At 39.2% G+C, this 16,505-nt stretch overlaps 1 protein-coding gene across 9 annotated transcripts in view; it reads right to left on the bottom strand.

Annotated features, from left to right (window-relative positions):
* Positions 1-917: 917 nt before the first annotated feature.
* Positions 918-16,505, bottom strand: part of LOC126981948 (innexin inx2-like) — a 186,296-nt gene continuing 170,708 nt past the window's right edge. For 8 of the 9 annotated variants that reach the window (XM_050833660.1, XM_050833661.1, XM_050833657.1 and 5 more), the window contains one exon: positions 918-7,484. In XM_050833660.1, the coding sequence (XP_050689617.1) occupies positions 6,603-7,484 (882 nt within the window). In that variant the 3' untranslated portion in view covers positions 918-6,602. The remainder of the gene's footprint in view (positions 7,485-16,505) is intronic. The other variant, XR_007734367.1, reaches the window with a different exon arrangement.

Raw genomic sequence — 16,505 nt, 5'->3', positions numbered from 1 at the left:
AAATACTGCCAATTACTGTTTTATATTCGAATGCTATAGAGAAAGGAATAGCTATAGAGACCAATTCCTTTCATACAAAACAGCATCTTCAACACACAGTAAATTAACAAATAATACATATAAATATAGAGAAAGGAATAGCTATAGAGACCAATTCCTTTCATACAAAACAGCATCTTCAACACACAGTAAATTAACAAATAATCAATACATGTAATTCTTTGTTCCCGGGCTTTGGAAATACTGTTTTATCTTTGAATGCAAGAGAGGAAGGAATACAGATAACGTTACCTTGCAATATACAGTAAATAAATAATTGATATATATATAAATCTTTATGCCTAGACTTAAGAAATACTGTTTGCTTTATCTTTGAATGCTGGAAAGGACGCAAGAAACAAAGAACAGTTCCTTTCGTACAAAAAAAATCTTTGAAAAACAGACTAATAAACACAAACAGACCGATCATCACAAACATCACCACAAACACCAAACATCACCCACCACCCAACACAACAAACAGATGAGTGTTTGCATGTGTGTGTGTGTGTGTGTGTGTGTGTGTGTGTGTGTGTGAATGCGTCAAACACCTACGACCAAATCCTTCACACACGGAGAGACGCGAAAAAACTCCCGCATCTCTTACAAACACCATGAGACATTTTTCAAGAGTTAATTCCTTGTGACCCGAACCTTAGCAAACTCTATAAACTCTCCGAGACTTATTTAGCAGGACTTATTTTTACGAAAACTCTCCTTGACCTGATATAGCCACTGACCTAACCGTGACCTGGGCGAGGCTAACAGGGAGGAGGAGGAGGAGGAGGAGGAGGAAGAGGAGGAGGAGGAGGAGTTTATTTATAACAGATCTATTAATATTATTTTTTTTTAGGGTAAATAACCTTAATATTTAAATGGTGTGTGTGTGTGTGTGTGTGTGTGTGTGTGTAGAAAAAGGAAAAGAAAGGAGGAGGAAGAGAAAGACACAGGAGGAGGAAGAAGAAGAGGAAGATAAATGTATGTATGTATGTATGTATGTATGTATCTATGTATATATTAAGTAAGTAAGTAAGTAACCGCTCCACTTCACAATAGCAGCAATAATAATAATAATAATAATAATAATAATAATAATAATAATAATAATAATGACCACATAATCAACGGTTAATAAGATTTGCGGTAACATCAACGACCGCTGCCGAACCTTAGAATCGAAACCCTTATACTTGCATCTCTCCCTCTCTCTATAAGTGTTCAGATCGTCTATAGTGTTGCGGGTTTGTTCGTTAATTTGTTGGTTTGTCTGTTCGAGTTCGGTTCACTTGAAGGGGTTTTGGGGGGAAGGGGGAGAGAGGAGGATTGGAGAGTGTGTGTGCGTGAGTTTGTGGGTTTCGTTAAGACTCACGACTCAGGGTTTCTCTCTCTCTCGCTCTCTCTCTCTCTGATGTGTCTTTTTGGTGAGTTTTTTTCTCTTCTTTTTCTCTTTTCCTTTTCCATTTCTTTCTTTCGTTAGTTTTCTCTGGTGTTGATTTTCTTTTTTCTTATTTCTATCATGCTTTTCTTGTATTTTTTCTTTTTTTTTCTTTTCACTCTTTTTTTCTTTATTTCTTGTAGTTTGTTTCTTTTTTTTCTTTTTCTTCTTGCTGTTCTTCCTATCTTTGACAAATTTTCTTGTTTTCTTCTTTGCCTTTCTTGTTTGCCTTAGCTTTCCATCTCACGTTCCCCTGTTTTCAAGTTTTCTATTTATAAATCAGTTTTTTTTTAACATTACATACTTCATTATTACATTTTTCCATATATATTTCCGACCTTCTTTCCACACTGTGCATTCTCTTCCTTTTCCTTCATACTTTTCTTTTAATGTTTTTTTCTGCATTTTTCTACAGAACAAACATATTTTTTCCAATTCCATAATGAATAACTTTTTCAACATAACTTCCCTACAAAGCAAATTATTTTCCCCACATTCATTTGAGTTAGTTATTTTCACAACATTATTTAATACATGTATCATCGATTTCTTTGACTTCTTATCTCTTTTCAACAATATTTCCCCACATATCAAATAAGATTCCACACATTCCTACAAGATACAATTTTTTTAACATTATTTTCCCCTCACCAATTTCTTTGACTTTCAACACATAACAAAGACGTTCAAAACAATTATCTAGTAGTTACACAATTTTCATTCATTTCTTCAACTCCCAATGAATAACAAAGAGCTCAACACTTCAATATCATCAAGCTCATTTACAAGTTTCATTAATTTCTTCAGCTTCCAATGAATAACAAATACCTTCTGACTACAATAAAGTCTTCAGTTCCACGTAACAATGAAGCCGTGTATCATAATTTGTCGTCGTCTACGTAACATTCTGCCGCTCGAGTCGTCGGCAAAGTGTCTCTCTTGGTACAAACTGAGTCACGGAAACTTGCGAGGAAAATAAACAACAGAAATAAGATAAAACGAAGTCAACGGGAAGCCCAAGAATATGCAGAGAAAATGACAGAGAAAGAGCGAGAGTAAGAGCGAGAGCGAGCGAGAGAGAGAAAGAAAGTACAGATAGATAATTATAATGTATGTGACCTGATTAAATCTTGTCTCATCTATTCCATTCTTCTTATTTCGTATTTATTTTCCTCACAGACGTGTGGACAGTTTTTGCATACATAGGTACACGCACCAACACACATACGCACGCACACACACACATCGTGAAGAATTAAAGCAAATGAATCACTGTTTGAATGTTTCTGATTTGTTTTTCATTTTTATTTTTTAATTCTTTTCTCTTTCATGTCAATCCATTAATTTATTCATATATTTTCTTTTTTTTAACTGCAATTTCATATTTTTCACAATTCATATTAATTTTTTTTAACATCAATCTACTGTTTTTCATTCATATCTTTTCTGAGCTTTTTTTTTAATATATATGTGTATGTGTATTTCCTTTATAATAATTCATTTTCATTTTCTCACTTTTTTACATATTTTTATGCTCCAACTTATAATATTCAATGTTTTACACAACATAATTTCACTTCATACATAACAGCTTTTTTTTTCAATTATAGTATCACAATTTTCAAACATCTTCACATATATTTTTTTTCTATTCATTTTCCCTCACCAACAAGTCCTTGGGAAGTTTATGGTTATCACATTCTTGAGATGGTGATGAAGGTTGGGTGGTGGTGGTGGTGGCAGTGGTGATGAAATCTGTGTTTAATATATGAACGTTTTCCTTACGTGTACCTGTGTATTGATGTGTGTTTCATCTTCTGTGATTGCTTGTGTATGTGTGTGTACGTGAGGTAAGAAGAGAATAAAGTATGAGTGCACAGAGGGTCAGATTCGGGCTTCAAACACCCAGCATCTTCATTCCTTCATCCCTGTGTATGTGTCCAAATCCCTGATGCAAGAGTTAACCAGCGTCATCATTCCTTCATCCCTGTGGTGTCCAAATCCCTGATGCAAGAGTTAACCAGCATCTTTATTCCTTCATTTTTTGTGCTGCCCAAACCCTTTGTGGAACAGTTAACCAGCATCTCCATTTGTTATAGTATTGCGCCGTCCAAATCCCTTACGGTATGGAAGAATTAACAAGCATCTTCATTCCTTCATCTCTATGCTGTCCAAATCCCCAATGCATGTGTGTACCAGCACCCTCATTCCTTCATCTCTGTGCTGTCCAAATCCCGTTTGCAAGAGTTCACCAGTAACTTTATTCCTTCATCTCTGTGCTATCCAAATCCCTTATGCCTATGACTTAAATGGCTTCAAGAGAGAGGGAAGTATCAAACACCTTTCCATCCAATTAGACGCTCACCTACTCTATCAGTTATTTGCAGGAGCGGAGCCAACAGACTTTTTTTATTTCTTTTCTTTTGGCCCATGAATTGCTTTGTTTCCTGTTAAAAAATAAAGGAGAACAAGCCTGGGTGCCTGAGTGAAGGGCTTGGGAACGTGTATTGAACCAGCCACTAATACTAAAATATCCTTCGCTCTGTAATGTCGTAATGTTTTGCTGGCTTGTGCACCAATACTTTATCTTTTCAATACCTCGTGTACCAATCGCTCATGTGTGTGTGTGTGTGTGTGTGTGTTTGTTTGTGTTTGCATTTTCTCAGACTGACTGTGTTTTCAATTTATTTTTGTTTCAATTTGTGCATTATGAACGTAACTGTTAAATAATTGTGTTTCTTTTGCTTCCTTCTTTGATAATTTCTTTCAATGTTTCCTTTTTTTTCATTTGTTTTGGAACTATAAATAAAAACGAAAACATATACATTTAACTATTTTAACTGTGTTTCCTCCATTTTCTTCTTTCCTTAAGTCTTTCACAAATTGTTTTCTTCTTTTTTGAAATATACATAATAGCTATGGCATATAATTTCACCTTTTCTGTTTTCCTTCCTCATATTTTCTTTCCTAACATGAGACATTCCCTTCCCTTCTTTTCACAAATGAGATCAGAACAAAACCTACAACATATAATTTTTCATGAGTTTTTTTCCTTCCAATTTTCTTTTTTGTTCATACACAATTAAATGTTTTTACTGACTGTCTCCCTCTTCCAATATTCTCTCACGGCTATATGTTTTCTAATTTTCCTTTCACAATTCAGTAAACAATAACAATAACTAGCTACAAGATAGATACGTTTTCCAATCCTTTCTTTTTGTCATTCACACACACACTTAAACCTTATAATGTGTTTCTTTCTATCTTGCTTTTTCTCTTAACAAACAAAACTAACAACAATCTCAATACATTTTTCCAAACTTTCTTTTCTTTCTCAATAAATATTTCTCTTTAGTTCACGTTAAAATTCCTCTTTTTCTTTTGTTATCCATCATTACCAATTCCCAACAATCTCTATCATATTTTTCCAAGCTTTCTTTCCTTCAATATTTTTCTCTTTAGCTTAAGTTACAAATCTTCCTTTTTTTCCATCATTACCAATTCCCATGTATATATATTTCCTATGTTAGAGTCAGTCCATTTTCTATGCTACTCTTTCTGAAGTGGGTTGGTCACACTGACAATACTTCGGTGTGAGGCGAACAAACGAACGAACAAACAAACAATGAGATCACATGTCCATCAGAGGAGGAGGAGGAGGAGGAGGAGGGGGAGGAGGAGGAGAGGTCTTTCCTCCCTCCATATTTTTCTTCTTCATAATACTGAATGTTTAATGGAATACTGATGAAAAAAATCTTACCATCATTAGTATTATCATGATTAATTCTGTATATTTCTCATTATCTTCCAATCTCTCTCTCTCTCTCTCTCTCTCTCTCTCTCTCTCTCTCAATGCTCATGTTTGTTTGTTTGTAAGTTTGTTCAGAGTCGACGTTTTGGGGCGAAAGTTAACATGTCATCAGGTTAACCTAAAGCGAAAGGAAGAAAAACAGACCAATAGAGCGGGAAATAGTTGTAGTAGTAGTAGTAATAGTAGTAGTAGTAGTAGTCGTAGTAGTAGTAGTAGTAGTGGTCATAACTGCCTAGCACAATATAGATAACGCGACACGACAGTAATAATGGTTAATAACACAAGACGCAACAAGAAAAGAAAAAAAATATATATAAATGGAACACGAGATATAGCGAACGTGACATAAGTATATAGAGAACCGTTCACTGTCGTCGATTTTAGCTTCAGTTTTAAGAGTTTATATTACTATTATTATTATTTTTTATGGGATCAACCGTTTATTATTTGCCTCAACACCACCGAAGCGACTAATTTTCTTGTTTTCTTTTCCTAATGTCGTCACCGCCGCTGCCACATATGTCAATCCGCTTCCCGTTTTCTATATTACGTTTCCTTTTTTCTTCTTTAACGTACACTAAAATATTCCGCCCACACTCCCTTTTGTCGGGGATTTGGGTAGGGGGGTTGTATATGTGTGTGTGTGTGTGTGTGTGTGTGTGTGTGTGTGTGTGTGTGTGTGTGTGTGTAGGGGGGTGAGGTGAAGGGAGGGGGCGGATTATAACATCACCAAATCTTCATCACCATCAACACTATCACCACCACTAACAAAACAACTCCAAATCACGGTGGTGGTGGTGGTGGTGGAGATGATGATGGTGGTGGAGGCGGTGGTAGCAGTGGAGGTGGTGGTGATGACAGCGGCGGTGATGTAGACATGTAGTTGCAGTAATAATAGTGGTGGTGGTGGTGGTGGTGGTGTGAAAAATATATTGATGGCAGCGGTTGGATGTGGTAGTGGTGGTGGTGGTGGTGGTGGTGTTGTGGTGGTGGTGGTGGTGAGACTCGCGCAGCGCCTTCCCCATTGAGAGTGACTGGGGTGAGAGTGCGGTGAGTGCGAGCTGGTCGTTATGCTACGCACCCACGCACAGTCGGGCCGTCAAAGGTGAGAGGAGGTGGTAGCCGGGACTTGCTTCCGGTGCTGACTCACAGACCGTCGCAGTGGCCGTTGGAATAAGCCGTGCCGTAGCTGTGGACAGGCGGGTAGCGGCTTTGGTAGTTGCTATAGGGGTTTGGGTTGGCGCCAAATCCAAAGTTAGGCTGGCCATTGGGAAGGCAGTGTGTGAGCGAGTGAGGGGAAGGACGCGGCGCTGAATCTCATATGTAATTAACCGACTGGAGCGATTTTTCCTGTTTTCCAAGTCTCGAGGGTTTAGAATCGGAGCTCTCCCCGCCCTGGACCTCGTACACCAGCTGCGTGACCAGCTCGGCGATCAGGACCGGATCCATCGTGGGGGCCAGGTTGCACAGCACGAACCAGTCGCTGAGGTTGTGTGCGTTGATGAACCTGTCGAGCGTGTCCTCCGGCACTAGCTTGGCGCTGAACTTGAGGCGCAGGCGTCGTGCCGGCTTGCAGGTGACTAGCACGAGCATGTAGAGCCCACGCACCAAGGACAAGCCGAAGAGCAGGCAGTACCAGAAGTAGAGGAACAGGAATATCTTGTCATTAAAGCAGTTGATGGGCAGCAGGCACAGCGGGTAGTAGCTGTTGATGGTGCCGCCCCGCGAGTGGTACTGCAGCTTGCACACGGTGAGGCGCGGGAACCTGGCCGTCATCGGGGAGATCGTGTTGTTGGTGGCGTTGTGCATGAAGTGAACCCAGTCCAGCCCATAGTCGTAGAAATCCCCCCCGAGGAACACGTCAGTCAGGATGAAGAACGAGGCCAGCAGCGCGATGGCCAGCAGCTCGGTGAGGAGGTACTGCCACAGCCAGTACTCGTGGTTGCCTCTCGTCTGCTTCATGTGCCAGACCAGGAAGTTCTTCTTGTCCTCCCAGTCCTCGCGGCGGCGGAGGTTGGTGAAGTCGAAGGGCAGGCACTGGCTGTGGGTGAGCTGGTGCCATATTTGCCGCGGAATGTAGATGACCAGCGCCTCGATGAGCAGGAAGAACGTGACCCACTGGTAGTACGAGATCTCCCTCCGAGAACTCTGCCCCTCGACGAACTGGCCGAGGTTTGGGTAGATTACATTCTTACCGACCTGAAAGACAAGATCGTGGTTACTCCTGGGGCCGGCCAGAGGGTGTTGGATGCTGCTGGAAGGTGTTGAGGACTGTTAAATGGTGTTAGATTCTGTTAAAAGGTGTAAGATGTTGTTAGACACTGTTAAAAGACGCTATATGTTGTTAGGTCTTGTAAAAAAGTGTTAGATGAAGTTAGGTCCTGTAAAAAGGTATTAGATAGGGTAGGATGTTCTTAAAAAGCTGTAAAATGCTGTTTAAAGGCAACAGATCCTGTCAAAAGGCCTTACATAGTGTTAGTACTGCTAAAAGACTTTCGATGGTGTTAGGTCCTGTTTGGAAGGTATTAGATGGTGTTAGATCCTGTTTAAGGGTGTTAGATAAAATGGTACGTTCTTTAAAGCAGCCTGATGGTGTTAAATAATACTGGATGCTGTTTAAAGGTGATGGATCATGTTGGATGCTGTCAAAAGGTGTTAAAACTCGTTGGAGAATGTTAAATAGTGTTAGGAGATCTTAAATGTGCTGAATGCTGTAAAAAGGTGTTTGGATGATGCTAAATAATTCTGAGTGGTGTTAAAAAGGTGTCGGATGGTGCTAAGAAGTGTTAAATGCTATACAAAAGGTATTTGATGGTGCTAAATGGTGTTGAGGGTGAGACAGGTAAGTAAGAGGAACCATTTTTGTTATTTTTTCTGTTATTTTCATATTTTTCCTTTTACTTGTGATTTTTGCTCTTGATTTCGTTCTGTCATAATGGATTGTGTTAAGGAATAAAGAAATGAAGAAATAATGAAAGATGTAATAGGACTGTTTGACTGAGTGACTGATTGACTGACTGACTGATTGGCTTACCTTTGTCTTACCTCTAAAATTAGCATGGCAGAGTGTGGCAACGTCTGCAACACACACACGAACACACACACTCGGACATACATATACATATTTATCTTCATACATATTACACAAACGTACACACCCACACATTTACATACATTCCCACATCAACACACACACACACACACACACACACACACACACACACACAATCACCAACACCCACCCAATCAGGGATGCAAAACAAACACACAAACACATTCACACACACACACACAAAAAAAATATAACACAAAATATTAATAACAAAAAACGAAAAAAAAAAACATCAAACACACACTCGCCCCGCCATTCCACACACCAGTTAGTAAAAAAAAATAAAAAATAAAAAACAGAAAAACGAGCCTGCCAGACGTCCATCACTCTAAAAATAACCCCCGGCTGTTATTTTTCACTGGTAGCCGCTCAGCAGTGAATTAAAACTACGCACGTGTGTTTGTGGGCACGGCCGGGAGCGACGTTCTCTTCCTGTCACGTCCTGAGCCACACTGAGGGGGTACCGGGGAGGGAGGAGGGTTATAAGTAGGAGAGGAAGGAAGGGAAAGGGAAGGGAAAGGAAGGAGAGGGAAGGGAAGGGAAGGGAAGGGAAGGGATAGGAGGGGAAGGGAGGGGAAGGGATAGGAGGGGAAGGGAAAGGAAGGGAGGGGAGGGGAGGGGAAGGGAAGGGAAGGGAAGGAAAGGTAGATAGATAGATAAAGAGAGAGAGAGAGAGAGAGAGAGAGAGAGAGAGAGAGAGAGAGAGAGAGAGAGAGAGAGAGAGAGAGAGAGAGAGAGAGAGAGAGCATAAAAAGGACAAACAACGGATGTGAAAAGACTGTCCGGGCGTCCGTCTCACAAAACAATGCTCGCGATTCTTTTGTTTCATGATTTCTTTTCTTCCCTTTTTTTTTATAAATATTTCTTACGTTTTCTTATTTACTTTTTATTTATTTTTTGTTCCGTGACCAAAATCGGGACAATGGTGAAGGCGGCGGCGGCGGCGGAGGAGGAGGAGGAGAAGGAGGAGGAGGAGGAGGTGAGGTGGAGACTACGCAAGAGAGGATCGAAAAAAAAAACAAAAAAACAAAAAAACAAAAAAAAAACCCTCAAGAATTTATATATAGGGCTTGGAAGAAAAAATGAAAAAATGAAAATATTACGAGAAAAAGAAAAAAAAGACAAGGAAGAAAAATAAAAAAGAAAATTACGAGAAAAATAACTAATAAGGAGTAATATAGAAAAATACTATGAAGAGAATAAATATGGAAGAAAAGGAAGAAAATATTACGTTTCAGAAGGTATAAAAAGAGCAGCTCAGGCCTTTAATACATTTCTGAGTGGTAACCTACAATGGACGTGGCAGGGTAAGTGAAATCAATCCCGCTACCACCGTAGACTTATTTCCCGCAGTACGTTAGGCGTTTGATATTTTGCTCCATAAACACCGATTTCTTGGCTGGTAAATGTCCTTGGGCGTGGCGGCGTTTGTGAAATTAATCCCGCTGTTACCATAGAGTTTAATTTCCCCTCTACATTTTACTATATAAAGTGATTTGTTGCTGAAGCTGATATACAATGCTAGTTCTAAGTGGTTACCTTCCTTGGCGTGGCGATGTGAGTGAAATCAATTTCGCTGTTACCGTAGAATTAATTTTCCTCTCTACATGTTAAAAGAAGTAATTTATTCTTTACTATACAATGCTAGTTTTGAGCAGTAACTATCCGTGGGCGTGGCCGCGTAAGTGAAATCAATCTCGCTCCTATCGTAAAGTTAATTTTCCTTCTATATTTTGCGGGAAGTGATTTGTTGCTGCACTTATAAACACTCCTACTAGGTTCTCAAGTTGTTACCTTACCTGGGCGTGGCGGCGTAAGTGAAACCAATCTCTCTCATACCGTAGAGTTTATTATTATTTTCTTTTTCACTGTACGATTAGCATGTTATCTATTGTTGCCTACACACTGCTAAGTTTGAGTGATTACCTCCCCTGGGCGTGGCGGCGTCAGTGAAATCAATCTCGCTGCAGCCGTAGAGTTTGACTTTTTTTCAATCATTTTGCAGGTGGTGATTTGTTGCTGGCTTTATAAACACAGCTGCTAGGTTCTTATGTGGTAGCCTCCCTTGGGCGTGGCGGTGTAAGTGAAATCAATCCTGTTCCTACCGTAGAATTTATTATTATTATTATTTTTTTACTATACGTTTAGCATGTAATCTCTTGTTGCCTATACACTGCTAGGTTTGAGTGATTACCTTCCCTGGGCGTGGCGGCTGAAGTGAAATCAATCTCGCCGTCACCGTAGAGTTAATTTCCCCTGTAAACACTTCGGTCGGTATTGTCGGACACTTCCGCCTCTCACATTAACTATTTGCAAAGGTCAAAAAGGAGATCAATCGGGTTCTCGTGAGTGTTTCTTTAGGTTCACGGTACAGGAGAAGGGTCAAACTACAACTAGGGTTATAAAACTACCCCTGGAAACGCCCCAAACTCCTACGAAAGCCTTGTCAAATATGTGTGCTTGGGCGCTATTATGTTTAGGAATACAAGCCTTAGCTATGGGTGATCTATTGTTGCCTTCACGCCGCAGGTTTTCGCCGCATCGTCACTATCAAGGGCAGCACACCTTTACGTGAACTCTGTTGGTGCTGTGACACATGTTTACCCGCGCACAGTTTCGCAGCTCGCACTAATATTATTGTATGGCGCGGTGGTCAATAAGGAGATGAATAATATAACCTAAATAACGACAACAATAACAAAATGGGATGAAAAACTGATGAAAGAGAAGACAAATCAAATAAAGCAAGAAGAAAAGGAAGAAGAATCAAATAAAGTATGGAGAAAAGGAAGAAAGATCATCTGAGTAAGAAGAATAGGAAGAAAAACCGACTAAAAAGTGAAGAAAAGGAAGAAAAATGAACTACAGTACGAAGAAAAGGAATATATATCAACTCAAGTGTACTAACTCTAATAAACTTTTCTTATATATATTTCCGCTTTTCTTCTTATACTTAAAACACACACACACACACACACACACACACACACACACACTCCCTCTCCCTCCCTTCCCCCGACACACCCAAAGAAACACACACTTACCGTATCTTCTTCGCAAAATGTTTAAGTCTCTCATAAAATTATCACACACGAGAAATAAAAGGACAACGGAAGAGAAAAGGAGAGAAATCTAACTGGAATGAAAACATGGCGATATACTAAGAACCAAATAGATAGTTAAATAGATGAAGAGATAGTTAGATAGATATATGTAAATAGATAAATTGCTAATATACCATACTTATGTTAGCGTGGCAAATAAGAACAGCTCATGTTAACCCAGCATCCACCAATAAGATTTAATCCTTCCCCAGCATCCACCAATAAGATGCAACCTTTCCCAGCATCCATCAATAAAATACAACCTTTCCCAGCATCCACCAATAAGATTTAACCTTTCCCAGCATCCACCAATAAGATTCAACCTTTCCCAGCATCCACCAATAAGATTCAACCTTCCCCAGCATCCACCAATAAGATTCAACCTTTCCCAGCATCCACCAATAAGATTTAATCCTTCCCAGCATCCACCAATAAGATTTAATCCTTCCCAGCATCCACCAATAAGATTTAATCCTTCCCAGCATCCACCAATAAGATTTAACCTTTCCCAGCATCCATCAATAAAATACAACCTTTCCCAGCATCCACCAATAAGATTTAACCTTTCCCAGCATCCATCAATAAAATTCAACCTTTCCCAGCATCCACCAATAAGATTCAACCATTCCCAGCATCCACCATTAAGACTGAACCTTTCCTACCATCCACCAATAAGATTCAACCTTTCCCAGCATCCACCAATGAGGTTTAATCTTTCTCAGCATCCACCAGTACGATTTAACTTTTCCCAGCATCTACCAATAAGATTCAGCCCTTCCCAGCATCCACCAATAAGATTCAACCTTTCCCAGCATCCACCAAGAATATTTAATCCTTCCCCAGCATCCACCAATAAGATTCAACCTTTCCCAGCATCCACCAATAAGATTCAACCTTTCCCAGCATCCACCAAGAATATTTAATCCTTCCCCAGCATCCACCAATAAGATTCAACCTTCCCCAGCATCCACCAATAAGATTCAACCTTTCCCAGCATCCACCAATAAGATTCAACCTTTCCCAGCACCCACCAATAAGATTCAACCTTTCCCAGCATCCACCAATAGGATTCGCCTGGGTAGGAGAGGAGGAGCTAAAATGCCAAGTTAACATGTAGCAGAGTAATAAATACGACACCTACATGTTATAATAGCTGTAATAATTAGTATATGACAATCACCACATGCAAGAGTCAAAAATTACCTTTGAAGACACGAGAGGAGGGACCAAGAGTTACAAATATATAACAACCACCAGTCACAGTAGTAATAATGATAGTAATGATAATAATAATAGTAATAATGACTGGAAATATACACAGGGAGGAGGAAGTGCATATAAGTGTTTGTGCGTGTGTGTATGAAAAAAAAAAAAAGACACAAGAGAATTGATTAGTAAACAGAGCAAAAAATAAGCATACATGAGGTCAATATACATACACAATATACATCATAGTTAACTCTTTGACTATCATCTAATGGCCCAGACCAAGACCGTAAAAATGTGCCAAAATGTGCGGTAAGAGGAGACGGCCGAGGCGCGCGCTGGGGTAATGGGCAATGGATAATGGCTGCCGGGTACCAGTTAATAGTGAATGGGGTAATAGATAATGGTTAATGGGGGTAATAGTTAATGGGAGTAATGGTTAATTGGGGGTAAATGGGTAATGGTTAATGGGGGTAATAGTTAATGGTTAATGGGAGTAGTGGTTAATTGGGGGTAATGGTTAATGGAGGTAATAGTTCATGGTTAATGGGAGTAATGGTTAATGGGGGTAATGGGTAATGGGGATAATAGGGTAACAGGGTAATGGGTAATTGTTTATGGGTAGCAGTCAGAGGGTAATGGTTAACGAGTAATGGGTAATGAATGGTTAATAGGGTAATGGGCCATGGGGTATCAGATAAGAGGTAATGGGTAATAGGTAATGGTTAATGGGTAATGATAAAGGGAGTAATGGGAAATGGTTAATGGGAAAGCGAGTAATGGGTAACAGGTAATGGTTAATGGGTAATGATGGTGAGTAATGGGTAACAGGTAATGGTTAATGGGTAATGATGGTGAGTAATGGGTAACAGGTAATGGTTAATGGGAAAGCGAGTAATGGGTTATAGGTAATGGTTAATGGGTAATGGTTAACTAGTCATGGGTATTGGGTAATAATAAAGGGAGTAATAGGTAATGGTTAATGGTTAATGGTAATGGTTAGTGGGAAAGCAAGTAATGGGTAATAGGCAACGGTTAATGGGTACTGGGTTATGGTTAATGGTTCAAATCGCCCCATTATCAACATGTATCTATTCTGTATTAAGGGGACGCGTGTGTGGCATTACCGCAGCGCGCGCCTCGTTCGTCTGAGCGTTCATAGACACCTGAAAGTCTGTAAGAGAGGGATGATTAGTGATGCGAGAGTATTTTTAAAGGTTTTCAGAGTGAGGCAATGATCAAACAGTACACGAGAAATGATTATGATAGCAATAGTTAATAATGATGATGGTAATGATGAGGATGATGATGTGTTATAGGCTCGTCTTTAGGTATAGTATATGTAACGTTTTTGAAGTAGTGAGTTACGTTAATGATGATGAAATATGCTGTCAGGTGGATTATTATTTACGGGAGATGTTTTAAATTTTCCTTAACTTAAATTTTTGTTTATATTGGCGTTCAAACTTGCTAAAAAAGACAAAATATGGGAAAATTCAACAGGATATTATACGAATGTTTTATAACCAATTAGCTTTTGATTTTATTCACTGTTACTTATTGAAAAAAAAAATAACGTTTTGAACCCCTTTAATTAACACTGACTTTTATTCTCAACTATTGAGATCCGAAACTTTGAAATCGAACCTTTTTACTTGTGTTTTTTAATTCACTGTGACCTTAGGCAAAACCATCATCGTCGTCATCATCATCATCATCGTCATCATCTGCCTCGCCTACAGACTTTCTTCGGGCAGAGCAAAAGACGCTTGATAAAAGACAGCAACAATAATAATGAGATGTAGCAATAGTAGTCAGCAGGTAATAACAGCAGTAATTAGCCAGAGATAACAACAATAACAATAAGTGACAATTAAATAATCTGTAATTACATGAGTGAGTTAAGAGAAGAATTACAATCACACACACAAAGATGAATTACAGACATAAATTACATATAAATAAATAAAAAATACACAGAATAGCATTGAATTACGCAAGTATTTCTTTAAACTGTGTAACCTGGATGAGGGAAAATAAATAAGTGAGCTATTATTATTATTATCATTATTATTATTATTATTATTATTATTATTATTATTATGAAATCAGGAAATAAATGACACGATATGCATATTTTTTTATTTTCTGGTTATTTTTCTTTTCCTTATATTTCCCTTTTTCAGGTTACACATTTTATTTATTTAGTTATTTAATTTATTTGTCTATTTATCTATTAAGGTGCACAAACTCATGCTACACTATACCTTTGCTACTGGAGGAGGAGGAGGAGGGGGAGGAAGAGGAAGAGGAGGAGGAGGAGGAGGAGGAGGAGGAGGAGGATGGAAAGAAAGATGAAAAGAAAACAAGGATGAGGGTGGAGGAGAAAGGGGGAAGGAGGAAGAAAATAAGGAGGAGGAGGAGGAGGAAGAAGAAGAAGAAGAAGAAGAGGAGGAGGAGGAGGAGGAGGAGGAGGAGGAGGGAAAGAAAGATGAAACGAAAACAAGGATGAAGGTGGAGGAGAAAGGAGGAAGGAGGAAGAAGAGGAGGAGGAGGAGGAGGAGGCCGAGTAGGAGAGAAGAAAAAGGAAAACAATAATAATACGAAATAGAAGACAAAAAGGAAGAGATATAAAGAGGAATAGATAAAGGAAAAAAAAAGATTAAAATTGAGAAAAAGAGGAATTAGGGTCATAGGTGGTACTACTACTACTACTACTACTACTACTACAACTACCACTACTACTACTACTACTACTATAACATCGACTACTATAATACAACAACCACTACTAACATCAAGACAACAACATCAACAGCAGCAACAACAACAACAACAACTACAAATAGGAAATCCAACATGGAATAAACCCTAACAAACAATCTTTTATTATTTATTATTATTCTTTTAGGAGATTTCACTTCCTAAAAGAACCTTCCTCTCAGCTTGAGCGGCCTCGGAGTGACGTCAGAGGTAAACAAAGCACCTCATTGGCTGATGCGGAAATGACGTCATCTCAGAGGCACGAGCGGGGATTGGTCAGTCCGTAAGGGTGACAAAAGGCTTGAAATATACTGGATTTCCCACCTTACTTGCCACTACGAGGGGGTGTAGGGTGTGGCTTGCTACTGTTTACACGCAGGAGAAGGGTTTAGGGGCGAAGAATCCATTTAATCCCAAGAATTTATCAGTATTATTTTTCTCATTATTCTCAGCTTAAAAAAAATTCTGAGTATTTAAAATTTTAGCCTGTATTCTTAGACGTCTCGGGGCTCATACAAACATTTTAGACAAGGCTGTGGTAGAGGTTATTGTATAAGTATTTCCATGGGCAGTTTTATGAACCAAGTGAATGTTTGACAAGACTTTTGGACCATGAATGTGAAAATAAGGCTTTCGAAGAGGTTGTGTTAGTATTTCCATGGGTAGTGTTATGAGCTCAGTGGTAATTTGACAAGGCTGTGGTAGAGGTTATTGTATAAGTATTTCCATGGGCAGTTTTATGAACCTAGTGAATGTTTGACAAGACTTTTGGACCATGAATGTGAAAATAAGGCTTTCGAAGAGGTTGTGTTAGTATTTCCATGGGCAGTGTTATGAGCTCAGTGATAATTTGACAAGGCTGTGGTAGAGGTTATTGTATAAGTATTTCCATGGGCAGTTTTATGAACCAAGTGAATGTTTGACAAGACTTTTGGACCATGAATATGAAAATAAGGCTTTCGAAGAGGTTGTGTTAGTATTTCCATGGGTAGTGTTATGAGCTCAGTGATAATTTGACAAGGCTGTGGTAGCGGT

Source organism: Eriocheir sinensis, chromosome 49 (assembly GCF_024679095.1).
Source record: "Eriocheir sinensis breed Jianghai 21 chromosome 49, ASM2467909v1, whole genome shotgun sequence".
Classification (NCBI taxonomy): domain Eukaryota; kingdom Metazoa; phylum Arthropoda; class Malacostraca; order Decapoda; family Varunidae; genus Eriocheir; species Eriocheir sinensis.
Note: the sequence above shows the minus strand (reverse complement) of the source record. Positions and strands in the feature narration are given on the sequence as shown.